Source organism: Denticeps clupeoides, chromosome 3, assembly GCF_900700375.1.
Source record: "Denticeps clupeoides chromosome 3, fDenClu1.1, whole genome shotgun sequence".
Classification (NCBI taxonomy): Eukaryota; Metazoa; Chordata; class Actinopteri; order Clupeiformes; family Denticipitidae; genus Denticeps; species Denticeps clupeoides.
Window position 1 is genome coordinate 9,883,825 of NC_041709.1, and position 15,088 is coordinate 9,898,912.

General features: G+C 44.0%; 1 protein-coding gene across 2 annotated transcripts in view; it reads right to left on the minus strand.

Annotated features, from left to right (window-relative positions):
* Positions 1–15,088, minus strand: part of mcc (MCC regulator of WNT signaling pathway) — a 73,943-nt gene that overhangs the window by 17,583 nt on the left and 41,272 nt on the right. For both annotated transcript variants that reach the window (XM_028972670.1, XM_028972671.1), the window contains 8 exons: positions 14,720–14,862; positions 12,547–12,689; positions 10,621–10,784; positions 8,211–8,417; positions 3,102–3,248; positions 2,544–2,633; positions 1,736–1,884; positions 274–414 (listed from right to left, as the gene is read on the minus strand). In XM_028972670.1, the coding sequence (XP_028828503.1) occupies positions 274–414; positions 1,736–1,884; positions 2,544–2,633; positions 3,102–3,248; positions 8,211–8,417; positions 10,621–10,784; positions 12,547–12,689; positions 14,720–14,862 (1,184 nt within the window). The remainder of the gene's footprint in view (positions 1–273; positions 415–1,735; positions 1,885–2,543; positions 2,634–3,101; positions 3,249–8,210; positions 8,418–10,620; positions 10,785–12,546; positions 12,690–14,719; positions 14,863–15,088) is intronic.

The following is a 15,088-nucleotide window of genomic DNA, read 5'->3' on the forward strand; positions in this document are numbered from 1 at the left end:
AACCAAGCGCTCAGTTTGAAGAGCCGACGGGTACGTCGTCTGCATTAATGTGCATGGCCAGGCCTGACATTTTCTCTGCTTCGTACGTGGCCATCATGTTTAATGTGACCAGCAGAGGGAGGATTGGGGACACCAAGATAATCCCGTCACGTGGAGAGACAGCTTCACTGTCTCCTCAGAACGCAGTTTTCATATCACTCATCTCAGGTCTTCCGAAGATTGCTCACATACAAACACCATCTTCCACATGCCTACCCCCTCCGTCTCCAGTACCTGTACTGCAGGGCGAGTCGGAGCGCCGTGGCGTTGGACTCGTACTTGCCCACCAGCATGCTCATGCGCTCCGCGTTGCTCTTGCACTCCTCCAGTGTGATGGTCAGCAGGTCGTTCTGGGACTTCAGGTGTTCGATGCGGCTGTATGAAGAATAACTAAATTAATACTTGGTTACTGATTATCCTGCAGTGATACTAGCAGACGAGCGTCAAATTCAATCAAAAAAACTTTGGGCAGCATTCCAGTTATTCCCAAATTTGGTCCACTGGGTGTTTAAGTGGGTTAAGACCTGGTAACTACAGGTCATCTCATGTGATTAACATAATGAGCCATTCAATGTGACGTCATCCTCCTGGAAGAACCTTTGATTTTAGAACTCAATGGATGGAACTGGCAAGGCCTCAGGAAACAATATAGTGTTCTGGTCCCCGCCCTGTGCCCTGTGTCCCAGGATGGGCTCTGACAGCAATGACTCTGAGTAGGACCAAGCGGTTATGGAAATTAAGTGAGTGCGAGAGAGTGAGTGAATGCTAGAGTGGTTATTGCTTAAATTATTGCTTAAAAAAAAATGGCACACACCACGCAGCCAGAATGGACATTTGACAGTGATCGCTTCAGCCTTTGCATGCTCATGTTACGAGGCTTTCCAACAACACTGACAAATGACTATTAATTAAAAAGGATTAGGGGTCTAATGCCCACACTGCACAACCTCAGACAGCCAAGATCCAATTTAAACCACATCAGGAAAACATCTCAACATTTGTTAAGTGAGAGTGCAGCGATGGCTTAAATCCCAAACGGCATAAATCCACATCTGTCTTAAGGATGGACACATTTCCTGCCACAGGCCTTTGGGCTGAAGCTCTTAAGCCTTTCAAGTAAAAAAAAAAAACAAGAAATCTGGTTTAAAATTCACCTACAGTTGAAACACAAATACAGCAAAGTGAGGAAAACAGTTACGTCTTTCATAAACCTGATATTGAGTGTGGGTATAGGAAGGGAAGAACTACACCTGACCACAGCAGAGACACACAAATCTGTGACTGTTGCAGAAAAAGAGCAAAATCAGTCACCTTTAACGAATGGTGGCAGTTCTGTGCTGACATATATCATGCACGTCCTACGCGGCAAAAAAGGACTGGTTACTTCACTTTGTTCCATTTGACAGAACTCCATTCTGCGGAGTACCCTCTGTGTACTGACTACCATTATATATCTAAATAAGCTACTGGAGAGTCACATTTCCCTCTGGATCAATAATGTCTGTCTAATTAAACTAGACGCTGGACCCTACTGATGGTTTGGTTTAAGTTAAGTATATCCTTCATATATTGAAGTTGTTTTATGATGCATCCATTATAGAGTCACCACAATTACATAGAAGGTATACAAACACGTTTTTGTGAATATTGTATACTGTATATTCCCAGCCCTGCACCGCCGCCGTGAGAAGCCCACCTGTTCAGCCGCTCGGTCTCCACCTCGAACTCGCGTATCTTGTTTTCGGAGATGGCCGAGCCGTGGGAATACAAAGTCTGGAAGATTTCCTGGATGTTGGAGCAGTCCTGCAGAGAGTGGGCCAGGTGCTCCGCTACGTTGCTGGACACCTGAATCAAGGGCCGGGGGAAAGATTGTAAAGCCAATGCAAGAAATATAATAACATATTACAATAAGGCCACACACACTGCAAGAAAAAAGATTTACTCAGTGGTGCACTTCAGCAGCAGGCAAACCCAAAGGGTACGAGCAATTGAATCAGCAGGAAGGCTCGCAATGAGCACCATTACTCTGCAGTCCTTTACATAACCCGTCTCCCAGACCGGTCTCAGAGGAGTCGGCACTCCCACTCGCTCCATGTGATCTACTCTCGTCTCAGCCTTTACGTCTGCTCGTGGGGACGGGCTGAGCTGAGAATTCTGAAAGAATTCTAGAATCGTTGCTGCTGACTTTTCTCCAGAGGCCAGTTAGAAGAGGACGATTAAATGTGTAGAGACTCCCTGCACCCACTTCTCACCCCCTACAAGCTGGGTGTCTGTCACCTGGCATGAGGGTCACCTTCAGTGTTGGACACAGTCACCCTGAATAGTAGCCAGGAGTGGTTTCACTGACACCTGAGTGACAAAGTGGCGCCTCGTGCAGTAAAATCGTTCTGCAGGAACGATGGAGCTGCTATTATTACCCAAAAAATGCAGGGAGAAGGGAGAGTGCCTTCCCGGCTCTCTCTCTTTCTCAGACCTTTCAATCTTTTATTTTCTGCATTCCTCACCCCAATGCTGCTGATTTCAGATCCCAGCACAGGCCTCTCCGTGGATGACGACTCGGAGCGCGTTTTGGACAGTTTCACTCGCTCTGCCACCTGGAAAAATGGTTGAGGAAAGATGAAAAAAAAAAGGATAGAATCCCACTGATCATTCCTTCTCAAGTTCAAGCCCAATGGTGTGTATATGTGCACAAATGTGATGATCGCAGTCCCTGCAGCCTGCAGTCTGACTTTCTTTCAAAAGGACTGTATTACACAATGAAAGAAAAAACTGAATATGATGGCCTTAACGGCCTTATATATTGAATAAGCATCACTGCTGCAATGCAGAAAACAGTACATTTCAATATAGCTGTAATAGTTATTAACTATTGTGTGCCCTCAGACTAACAGTCAAAATAAGAACATTAAAGAGGGCAAATTGCTTGACATTTACGTCCAAACCATTGCCACATATGGCAATTCCAAATTAGCCTTTAAATCTCTCTGGGTTGAGAGTTTTTTAATTGTCTTGAAGACAGAAACAGAGTGGGTTGAGCGCTCTTAAGCAGGTGAGGTGGTTACCTTGGCGACGGGGATGTCATTGCTGCTGCTGCTGGTGCTCAGCTCTCCAGTGCTGGGGTTGATGGGACGGCTGGCGGGGGTGAGGCGGCTGGGGCTAGAGGGGCCACCTGGCTGCACACTCTGGAGGCGTGTCTGAAGCTCTCGCACCTTAATAAAACACACAGACACACACACAAACACAACACTCAGATCAATCAAGCAATCAATCTGCAAATCACTTAACTGGTTGGTGAGAAAAACCAATCAATAGTTTTAAATGATCCACCACACACAACACACATGAAATTAATTAACTTATTCTGAAATGACCAGTAAACATGATCTATTTAAAAGCTTAATTGTATTGAACGGAAAATAACGGAACATGTTTCAACAGAGCAGTGCTGAATAAAGAAAACCTGGTTACAGATCTCCTGGTCATTCAGATCTCCGGCCTAAACCTCTTAACTTGCCTCGGTCTAATGGGGCAGCCACCACCGTTCACCCTGTCAGTGTGACATCTCTCTCGCTCCATGAGACCTGTGTCACACCTGAATCTGGGCAACGCTCCTGCGCTCTGTATTGTGGAGGTCACTTCTCTAATTTATTCAAAGGACAATGGGGACATGAGGTTGTGTGGAGAAACTACTCCAGCAGATGACAGAGAGAGAGAGTGAGGAAAAAAAACAGCCTATCACACACACATATATCCTCAAAAAGGACATTTTCTGCTGGTCCTTTTTTGCCTCTTTAATTTTAAAATATTTGGCCTTGGCCACTGATAGTAGATTTTAAGATTCATGGATTGACTGTTTATCACCATAGTCCTCACAAAGATGCAAAAAAAAATGTATCTGTGCAAGAAAGCATTATTATCACATCTAAATATCCTTGACATGTCCAGATCTCCCACCCACTCACAACTGGTTCATGAACCCAAACACGGACCTGCTTCTCTGTACCAGCTTCATTCAATTCAAAGTGAAAAAAGGACAGAGAGGGAGTTTAAATTCCAAGCATAAATACAGATCACTCTTTCCCACACACATACACACAGGTTGAGAGATGTTCTTCAACCCAGAGAGACTGGAGAGAACAGCTCTGGCCCTGTCATCTCTCCCCTCCGACCCCAGCAGCGAGAGATATCGCCCTCTGCTTAATGGTCTTTCTGATGTGCTGCATGATGCCTCACCTCCGTTACTAAACAAAGACTGTAGGAAACAGCGTAACAATAGACTGGCTTCAAACACCAGAGCAGAATTAGGTAGTAAATCCCAGAGTTTAACTGCAGAGGGAGAGCGGAACTAGACTCAGATAAGCCGGAGAGAAAGGGAGTGGCATGATAGAAAGATCAGAGAAAATAAAGGGCAGGTGAGAGAGTTACTGTGATTTGTGAATCTCAGTCTCGGTACTAATGTCATGTCAGTAAAGCCTTTGAAGTTGAAGAGAGAATGACAGAAAAAGAAACAAGAAAGAAAGGAGTGAGTAAGTGAATAAGAGTGACCTGAGAGAGTGAGTGAGAAAGCATCTGACAAAGTGAGTGAGGGAGGGTGAGAATGAGACAGTGAGTGAGAGAAAGAATGAAAATGAGTCAGTTGTTGAGAGGCGGGGTGAAAGAGAGGAGTGAGTGAGCGAATGTAAGCAAGTGAATGGGTCAGTCAGAATGATTTAGAATGAGAGTGGGTAACTGTGAGTGAGTGAGTGACAGCGAATCCGTGCGAGGGATTAAGAAGCAGAATGAGTGAGCAGATGAATGAGTAAGACAGAGAGTGAGTGAGAGAGAGAGATTAAGAATGAGAGTGAGTGGAAGAAAGTGAATGAATATGTGAGTGAGTGAGAGTGAGATTACGAGTGAATGTGTGAGAGAGAGTGACTGACAATGGGAGAGTGAGAGAATGACCTTGTCTTCCTTTCTATAATCAGAGAAGACGAAGGGTAACAAAAAGGCAGAAGAAATATCAGTAGCAAGAGAGAGAGAAAGAAGAAAGAAGAGACAGCAGCAACTCTGAACGCTGCTTAGTTTTTCCTTGCCATATTCTTCTGCCAAAAAGTGGCTACAGCCAAAGGGGCTGCAGTTCCACCATCACAAGCTCAGAGACAAGCCAGTCACCTCCCTAACCCACCCCTCTGAAAGAGAAAGAAAAGGAAAAAAGCAGAAAGACACAAAATGATAGGTTTGAAGGAGGCAGCTGATGCTGGCCAGTAATTATGCAATTTATGTTCTCCTTGTAATTTCCTCATTCAAAGGAAAATGCAACTGTAAAAATTTGGCTCGAGAAATAAGTATAAAAAAAAGAAGTAGCAATGTGCATTACAAAGCCCCATTCTCTCCCAAGCCAGGCAGCAGCTTTAAATTAATATAACTCTAATAAAAAGAGAAGAGGATCATTTGGAAAGGAAAGCAAATGAAGGTCAGTAATGCACAGCGGCAACGAGAACGAGGACTGCATCTCTATCATTAAACAGGGAATACAAAAACGAGAAAAAAATGCAATCATGTACATGCAGCACATTCGCATGTATATAAATCAGACTAACAACGAAATCGCCTTTCTGCAGAGTCTCTTTCGTGAAAGGGCAAGACTTGGATTGTTATCCTGGATAAACACGAGGCGGGGAGAATCCATTTCAATTACAGAGAGTGGACACCGGCCCCCAGAGGACACCACCCAACACGGTGAAACCTTTTTACAGACTCAGCCATTAAAGAAAAAGAAAAAGAAAAGAAAAAAAAAAAACAGATACATAAATGAAATAGCATTAACGTCATGTGTTCGTCCAATTATTCCATAGCTGAGGATGATTTCATTAGGCTGGGGGGGTTATGGGAAAACCGATGCTGTGCCGGAGGAGGCCTCACATGGAGTCTTTGGTCTCGGAATGGCGACCAGGCCACGTCGGCGTAAGCAGCAGTAATAGCCGTCGTCCGCTCCCTCGCAGCATTGGATCTGTAATCGTGTTAGGGCCCTAAGCAGCTTCACCGGGCCGCTGCAGAGCAGCAGATTTCATTATGTGTCTAAAAGAGGCAGACATATTGATTGGGCAGCCTGCTGAGCTTGTTTGTGCTCCCTGACATTGCAGCTGAAGAGGTGCAAGTCTCCTCATTTTTTTTAGACACATGACTGGTGAAAAAGCCAATATTTGGTTCGGTTAGTATTTTATTTTGGTGGTGGTGGTGGTGGCCTGAATGAATCCATCACAATTTAAAATCATATGATGCATCTGTCAGCGGTTGCCCAGTGCACCAGAGTGCATGACTATATTTGAACAGCGTTTGAAGTGAACATGCATGACAGACCAAAATTACAGGCTGGAGAAGGTAGCTTTGATTGGGTCTTGGCTCTGGACAGGTTAGTTCCATGCTACCGGCTCCATTCTCACACAGCTCGGTCCAGGGGGAACACCTACAGGCCGCATTCCAGCGAAATGGTGGGTTTATATATACACTACTCACAATAAGCTAGGGATATTGTTATTTCCATGAGTGATTTTCCTATTTGCTCTTAATTTTTATGAAATAAATAAAAGTTCCCTTTTATATCACTAATTTTCATTAGTTTAATATTTATTACCCCAAAAATATAGACAATTACAGGGATAGCCATAAATAACAAAAATTGACAGTCAGTAGTGGGTGTTTCCACCATTTGCCGCAATGACAGCTTGACAGCAATGTCTCATGCTCCTCACTAGCCTCATGATGTTGTTCTGAGGCAATGTGTTCCACTCTTCCACAAGTGCCACCTGCAGTTGGTGGTGTGGTACGATCCTGGACGTGCTCTATGGCGTTCATGTCAGGGGACACAAGGCACTCCAACTTCCTGAAGTTGAGCTGTGACAATTCTGCCACGATGTGGTGGACCATTATCATCCAAGAAACAGAAAGTTGGGGGTGTGCTGGGGGAATTTGGTGGATTCGGACTCCAAGTTCACAAGCAACATCTGACTGCCTGCCACCGACCCGAAGGCGTGCCATGGCCAGGTGATGCTGCTCGTCTATTAAGTGACATCGTGTTCATGGCTGTTTGAATGATGAATTTGGAATGACTTTCTGACAATACCAGCTTTTTATACTCACAGAATGTTGAAATTGATGCCACATTGAGAAAGGTTGTTTCTTGGTATTGCCCCCAATACAAGGCAAACATGTACACAATGAGACCATTACATGGAAAACTCAAAATGAGGTGAATCAATCACGCCAATACAATTTCCTCCCTGTCCCAAAAGTGTCTGAAGTGAAACAACCATATGTATGACAGTCTCTCACAATATCCCTTACTTATTCTGAGTAGTGTATATATTCGCTTGAGCTTCTCTTCATCAGAAGGTTTCCGGTTCGAATCCCGATCCGCCAAGGTGCCACTGAGCAAAGCACCGTCCCCACACACACTGCTCCCCGGGCGCCTGTCATGGCTGCCCACTGCTCACTCAGGGTGATGGGTTAAATGCAGAGGACAAATTTCACTGTGTGCACCGTGTGCTGTGCTGTGCTGCTTTGTATCACATTTATATTCCACGCACTCAACTGGGCTTCGTTGCACTGACCACTGGGAAGTTGAAACCTCACTCTTACAGTCGCAACCCACCAAACACAACAGGAAGCTCTGGAGAATCTGCTATGGCTGATATTGCTGCTGCTCTCTATTTAGAATGTGGTTGGAAAGATTGAGCTTCAACAGAACCGTTGTGTAAAAATACCACTTAAAAAGACACAACCTAGGGTGGTAGTAGCCTAGTGGGTAACACACTCACCTATGACCCAGAAGACCCGGGTTCAAATCCCACTTACTACCATTGTGTCCCTGAGCAAGACACTTAACCCTAAGTTGCTCCAGGGAGACTGTCCCTGTAACTGATTGTAAGTCGCTCTGGATAAGGGCGTCTGATAAATGCTGTAAATGTAAATGTAAATGTACAACCTTGAGAAAAGTAGCCTGTGCTGAGCACCGTCTTCTGGTCAGTGACCTTTTTTGTTAAAAATCTGTCTGCGATTTTACAATTTCCACCATTGCTCTGGCTCAGTAAGCACACTAAATGAACTGATGCAGTTCATAGTGCAATGCAGTGTCACGACACAACCTCACAGCTCGAGACGTTAGGAGGGCAAAGGTCTGTGGGGCTGCTTACCCGTCTGCGGAGGCGGTCGCGCTCCTCGCGGATGGTGTTCATGGTAGCCTTGGTGCGGTTCAGGTCTTCCTCCTTGCTGCACAGCATGGCGGTGAGGCTCTCGTTCTCTTCCCTCAGGCCGGCGAGCTCCTTTTCCCAGCGGGCGCGCTCCTCTGACAGGCTGGGGTAGAAATCCCGGCCCAAGGCTCCCTCTATCTCCTCCACGGTCTGCATGAAAGCAATCACATTTATCTGATGCTCGTATACAAACTGACCTGCATTCACTAGAGGCAACTAGAGTAGCCTAGTGGGTAACACTCTCACCTATGAACCAGAAGAGCCAGGTTCAAATCCCACTTACTACCATTGTGTCCCAAGACACTTAACCCTAAGTTGCTCCAGGGGGACTGTCCCTGTAACTACTGATTGTAAGTCGCTCTGAATAAGGGCGTCTGATAAATACTGTAAATGTAAATCAGCAAGCTTTCATCTTAAGAATTTATTGCACTTAATACATAGCAAAATGTATAATTCATTATTTTATCAATTGGCAGCCCTAGTCATTTTGGCAGTACTGTGTGCTTCACTGGCTGAGATCGTAATAAAGCTCAACTTGACCTGTCCTTTGACACTCATGGCCTTTTTTTCGAAACACTTACACATGGAGCCAAAAGAGCCTTTTATCTGATGCACCAACTCCTCTTAGGGCCAACTGGAAAGCTTGTTATTGTTCTGTGTGTGGTACTGTGCAAAAGATCAGGTATCCCTGCGTGATCTTGTACTAACTTCGGCACAAGCCTCTGCCTGTACAACAAGTTCACTTCCCCCCTTTGATCCGATTCAAAGGCAAGTCTATTCACAAGGCCTGTTTGACTGCACAGGAGGGAGGTGTTCTGGCCTCGCCCAGGGGTCTCTTGGCGAGTCAGTATGCCTCCTTATCAGAGTGAGCTGGTGAATGGTGGATTACCGTGAATCTGCACACCGCCCAGGGCTGTGGCTTTAACTCACTTCCCTCCCTGCGCTCCCACCCGCCAAGACTCAATCCACCTCATCTCTCCCCATCTCCCCTTACACCCTGCACTCTCACAATGGGAACAGAGGATGGACGCCATTTAAAAGCACGAGAGATAAGCTGACTGCCCGGCCACTGGCTCTCCAATTTTACCATTAATTGAAGTGATGAGTGCCACATCATAAGCTGCAATGACATATTTGGGGCGGAGGAGTCCTTGCACTAGTTTAAAACACATTGAAACCTGTGTCTGTAAAGGACTCACCCAAATCCTCATATTCTATCAGTTTAGGGTAACACCCAGGTAAAACCAATATTACAAATAGGTGATTTGTAATTTGGTATTAAAAAAAAAAAATTCACAAAACAATGACAATTGTTTCTGCCTGCTATATTTCAACAAATTATTGCAACAAATTTCTATAGTAATACAAGAGTAAACTAGAATGCACTGTAGAAAAGCTCAGTGTAAAGATCCAACTGTATTTGCAGGAAAACAACATTCTGTTGAAACAGCAAAAAAAACACACAAAGGATAATGATCGTTCACAAAGGAATAAGGTATGTTTCTTCCGCTCATTCAGATGTTTTACTTCAACTTACCTGTGTGTAATTTGCACGAGTCTCAGTTCTACTTTAAAGGGGTCATTCAATTTGACCAAAGGTCTCGAGCCTCCCACTTGCCCATGCTGTGGGATCAAAGCTGGCTTTTGAGACAGTGACTAAGGAGAGCCTGGCTGTCTCAGCCAGCCTGAAGCTAACAGGATTTGGATTAAGTGGAAATGTATGCCCTTTTAATGAAAAAAGCAGGCTGATTGAGCACAGGGTGTCCCCTGGAGGCGAGGGGAGGGGGGGTGTCAATGCTGACGGGGGGAACAATACAGACATTAATCTCTTACTGGGTGGGCCAGTGGTAGTGAAAACTGAATAATAATTTTTAATGACAATAGAAATGAAAAAGAAATAAAGCATTAATAAATAAAACAAATCATTAAACTTTATGATTTGATTATGTCAGTAATTACTTCATATTTCCCTGAACGCCAATCTGAGTGATAAACTTTATTCATTTCCTTTGAGACCTGCCATTTTTTCCTATTCATGTGCAGCAGTGAAGAAGGAGGTGATAACAGGCCAACTCCACAGGTGGTCCGAAAAGGCCAACATAGGTACAATACTCCTCATCACACCCTTACAGTCTTATAACTACAGAAAATCTTTACTCCACCTCTGGGAATTTTAAAGGTCATCATCTCCCATGGTTCACTGCAGCAGTTCTCTGCCTTTTCCAATAATTTTTATAGTTGACTAGTCTAACACATTAAAAATGAGATATCGATTATTGGAGTGAAGTTTAAAGTGACATGCATGAAATCACCCGTAACCTTCTCCGCAGCGAAGAAGGGGCCTGGGTTTTACCTTGATGGCCAGGTCACAGTGCTCGCTGGCGGTGGTGAGCTGCTCGATGTGCCGGTCCACCTCGGCCACCGACAGGCTGCAGGTGCTCTTCTTCCGTCCACACACCACACTCTCCAGGCCGGTCAGCACTCGCTGCAGCTCCGAATTCAGGTCGCTGCAGTTGTCTAGAGCAGAAGGACCCGAAGTCAACTATAAATGCTAATAGGTGACAAATCATTCATTTTTACACATGAATTAGTCATAAATTAATTTTACATTAATACATTAATGTAATTACCTGTCACATGAGTGCAAATCTATGTGCATACAACAATATGAAATGTTTAGTGTTCAGTTTGATTTAGAAATAATGTCCATTTTAGTTGAACAATTTGAGAACCATTTGATATTATCATTAAATTCCTAACTCTGGAAAGAACAAAATTCTCATTAGATTTTGCCATTTGCAAAACCCGCATCAGTCAACTGCTATGCCAGCAGCAAAAACCCAACAGCGAATAAAAAACCCAGCAGTGATGCAGACTCACAGCACAGTTTGTTCTCACAGCTGTCTCACAATTGTTTCTGGCCTAGTACCTGTAGACATTAATATTGGAAACTGAATAAAATGAACTGTGGACCATTAGCTTAATTTCCACAATCAGAAGCAATTAACACACCCTGTCAGTCAAACCAGAAGGCCATTTCAACAAGGTTCAATTAAAATAAGTCTTATGTTCAGCAACACTAGATATTAAGAGGAGGGGGGTTGTAATTGCAGCATCTGATTGCAAAATTCTGCCAGGCATAAAACAATTGCTGCTTGCCAATAAAAACAAACCAGACTTTTAATGCATTGCATTAAAATGCAAATTCTCTTAGGCTGATTACTGTTCCCCTTCTGCACAAATGTCGAGCAAAAGAAGAGAATTGTGCCAACAATGAAAACCCAATTAAGACCCCAAATGGCTGTGGTGATTAACAAGCAGTGTATACAGCAGCCAGTACAATAAAAGCTTCCTGCTCCAGGAAGCCTTTGTGTTTGAGGGATAAGCATGCTTGACTACCGCGTGAACCAAAAGACACACATGGGTGAAAAAAAGATAAAAAAAAAAAGATGACAGAAAAAAAACAGCCTCCTCCTCAATTGAAAAAGTGGTTGCTCTGGTCTTCAGAGTACAAACTGTGATAGAAACTACATAAATACCAACTAGAGACAGAGACTAAATCAAATCACATTTCAATTGAGCCCAAATATGTATGCAAGACACACACACACACACACACACATTCAACAGTATATACTTTAAATGAAGCACTGAAGCTACAGTACTGGTGTAATGCATTACACATTAAAAGGTTCACAAAAGGACACTAAGAAACAAGAAAAATCAAAATGCTTTAAAGGAAGCTTTGAGAAAAAAAGGCATAGGGCTTCAAAATCTATGAATCACACATGATTATGATGAAGCTATGAACATTCGTCATTCATTATTCAGCAACATGCATATTACATAAGCTTAAATATCTATTTTCATGCATAATTAGTCACAGACAAGGGTTTTTCCCAATGTTTGTGCTTTCAGTTGCATTAATTTATGAGTCCAGAGTTGGGATAATTGCACAATGCACAAGCACAACATTGAGAGTATGGCTGCACTTACACCATTATTTAATTCTTAATATTAACAAATGGCTTTGCTGACAATAAAGACACCTTCTGCCATGAAACAGTAGTTGCTAAGCAACATCACTTGGTCAGGAGTCTGGTAGGCAGCAGATGTTTGTCAGTTTATGTTGTGGCCAGAGGAATGCCTGGAATGCCAATCAAAAAGCAAGTTCTGTGAAAGAAATGATCAACGCAGCTATTGGCCAAGCTCATGTTTTAAAGATGAATTTCAAACTGTAGTGTATTTTGTGAAATTATGGTGATATTCAGACCCTCACCCATGTCTGCTGTAACTAGGGTGGACTGGTTCTCGGGGAGAGAGACGGACGCCTGGTCCTGATCGATGCTGTGCCCGTCCTCGTTGATCTCCTGCTGACTGTGGCTGAGCTCGGAGCGCAGCTCGGAGAACTCATCCTCCTCCCTGAAGGACACGCAGAGGGTCAGAGGTCAAGGGTCACAGTATCAAGAATAAAAAAATCCGATTTTTGCTAGTCTATTAGCTGCACAAAAGAAAGAAGGGGCAGTGCCAGAGAAGAGCAGATTTCATGAGACACACGGCCACAGAAATAAACAGAAAAAGGCAGCAAAAGCTGCTCAACCTGGGAATGTTCTCAAGAAGGAGGATACAGGTGGCAAAGACACCAGCTCTGGAGAACAATCTGTTCTCTTCAAACTTGGCAGTGCATGGAAGTTCATTTTTCATGCCATTTATCTTGATAAGACAGATGCTACAATCGTAATGTGATTACATTTGTTCATCTGTGTGATTTACCATGAGAGAAATCCATATCCAAGCAATGAATTGCCCATGGGCCGATATGCACACGTTCAATTTTATGCTGAGAGAACACTCCGCATCGGGTTAAATGGCGTGGTGTTTATGAGGGAGGGTTAGTAATAAAACCCTGCATCATAATGGCACAATCCAATACGCCTCCAGAACTAATTTAATTAGCAATGACTCAGTGCATGGGGGATTCTGTGCACGTCACGTAAAAGTCTGGTCCGCTTGAAGCAAGGTGAGGGTGGCAGGCTGCATGAGAATATGGACGCATCCTGCTATAAGTGTGCTGTACACACGGGTCTCTTTTAATTAAAATGCACTGTGCTTTGTATGCAAATACCTGCAGCAAATGTCTATCCCTTGGCTGATGAAGCGAAAGTCATCAGCAAAGGTTAAACCTAAAGGCAGTAAAGGCGGAGTCGGACTGCCGTCAGTCTGGAAAATGCACCACCACAGAAAAATGCGCCACCATGCACTCTCCATACCTAAACATGATTAATACTAATATCTTAAGTACAGCATGAATGAAACGGCTATTAAAACAGGCCCAGACAGACTCTTCTGATACATCTGATGAGTATTATTTTTTTGATGTTCTTTAATTGCCCTTATTGCTACTGTTTATAGAGATAAATGCTGACTGCACATCAACGGCGCTCTGCAGCAGTGCGTTTAGCCACCCCGAGCCCACCCTCTGAGCTTGTGACAAAGGCGCATGTTTTCATGTGAGACACTAGTTCCCCTACTTCCTCGCGCCGACAGCCAGAGAACATCACAGGAATAAATCATGTGAGCAGGAGTTGGAATGGTGCTCGCCGTGTCCTGACATTCCTACAGAGATCCTGGCGGTGAAGACGCAGATCCCGGGAGAGTAATGGTGTTCTTTTTTTGACATCAGCACTGCTAATGTGGCTCGCCAACCACAGTCGCGGTGTGCCTCTTCCTCATATGCTCCTGCTTAATGGTCGGCAAGGAAAATATCAGCGCTGGCTCAAAATTACATTGTGTGTGACACAGTGGTTGTTATACTTTCATCAGTCTACGCCGTTCCCAACCAATCAAATACCGCACCAGGACAGCAGGATGTCAGCAGCGGGGAGAGTTAATAACACTCAGCTTGCCTGCAATGGGAAAACATTTCAGCCACTACGTTTCATGTAAATCATAATTAAAGTTTTCTTCAAGCGGCAATTCGCTCGGCGCTCCGCCAATGAGTCACTTCATGTGCCTCCACCTGTAGAGAAAGCGCTTTAGCTGAGACGAGTTCGGCATCTTTGGTATTCACCGCATGCGCAAGTCCTCATCGCTAAACTGACATTTTAATTTTACAGCGGGGGGCTTCGCGATAACAGTGGATCGCCCACTCTGGTGTGCAGGAAAGGAAGGGTGAGATTCATAATGAGATTTTAAGCAGTCGCGGAGCTCCTCTAGATGCTGGTGCATGAAGGTTGGGCTCAGTGTCCCTGATCTACATATGAGACATGATTGTGTATGGCCCACTCTTGGCTTATCTCCACCACCTCAAGTAAGACAACCGGGATGGTTTCCAACAGTCCTGAAGGTTTATGCTGAATACTCATGTTAATGAGCATTTGTGATGATAAAACTAGTGAACAAATATGACTGTTGAGTTGTGTGTGTGTGTGTGTGTGTGTGTGTAAACAAACCTGATGGTGTGACCTTGAAGGTGATCTATCTTCTTGTTGAGTTCTGCGATGATGCTGTGCAGTTCTGTGATTCTCTCCTCGTAGCGCAGAGTCGTACGCTCTTGCACGTCCTCGTGCTCCCGCATCAGGTATGACTGCTCACACTGCATGTGCAAACACACACACACATTTACAGAATTTACATATTTACAGACAAACTTATATAGAGTGACTACACACACAATCATTCTTCACCACAAAAAAAAAAATTAAATGGGATGTGAGACTTGTTCTTATTCTGCTGTTCTTATTCACAGTGACCTCTGCTTATTAGTTAGAGGAAGCAATGATCAGCAGGATAGATGTAAAACGAAAAAAAAAGAATTTTAC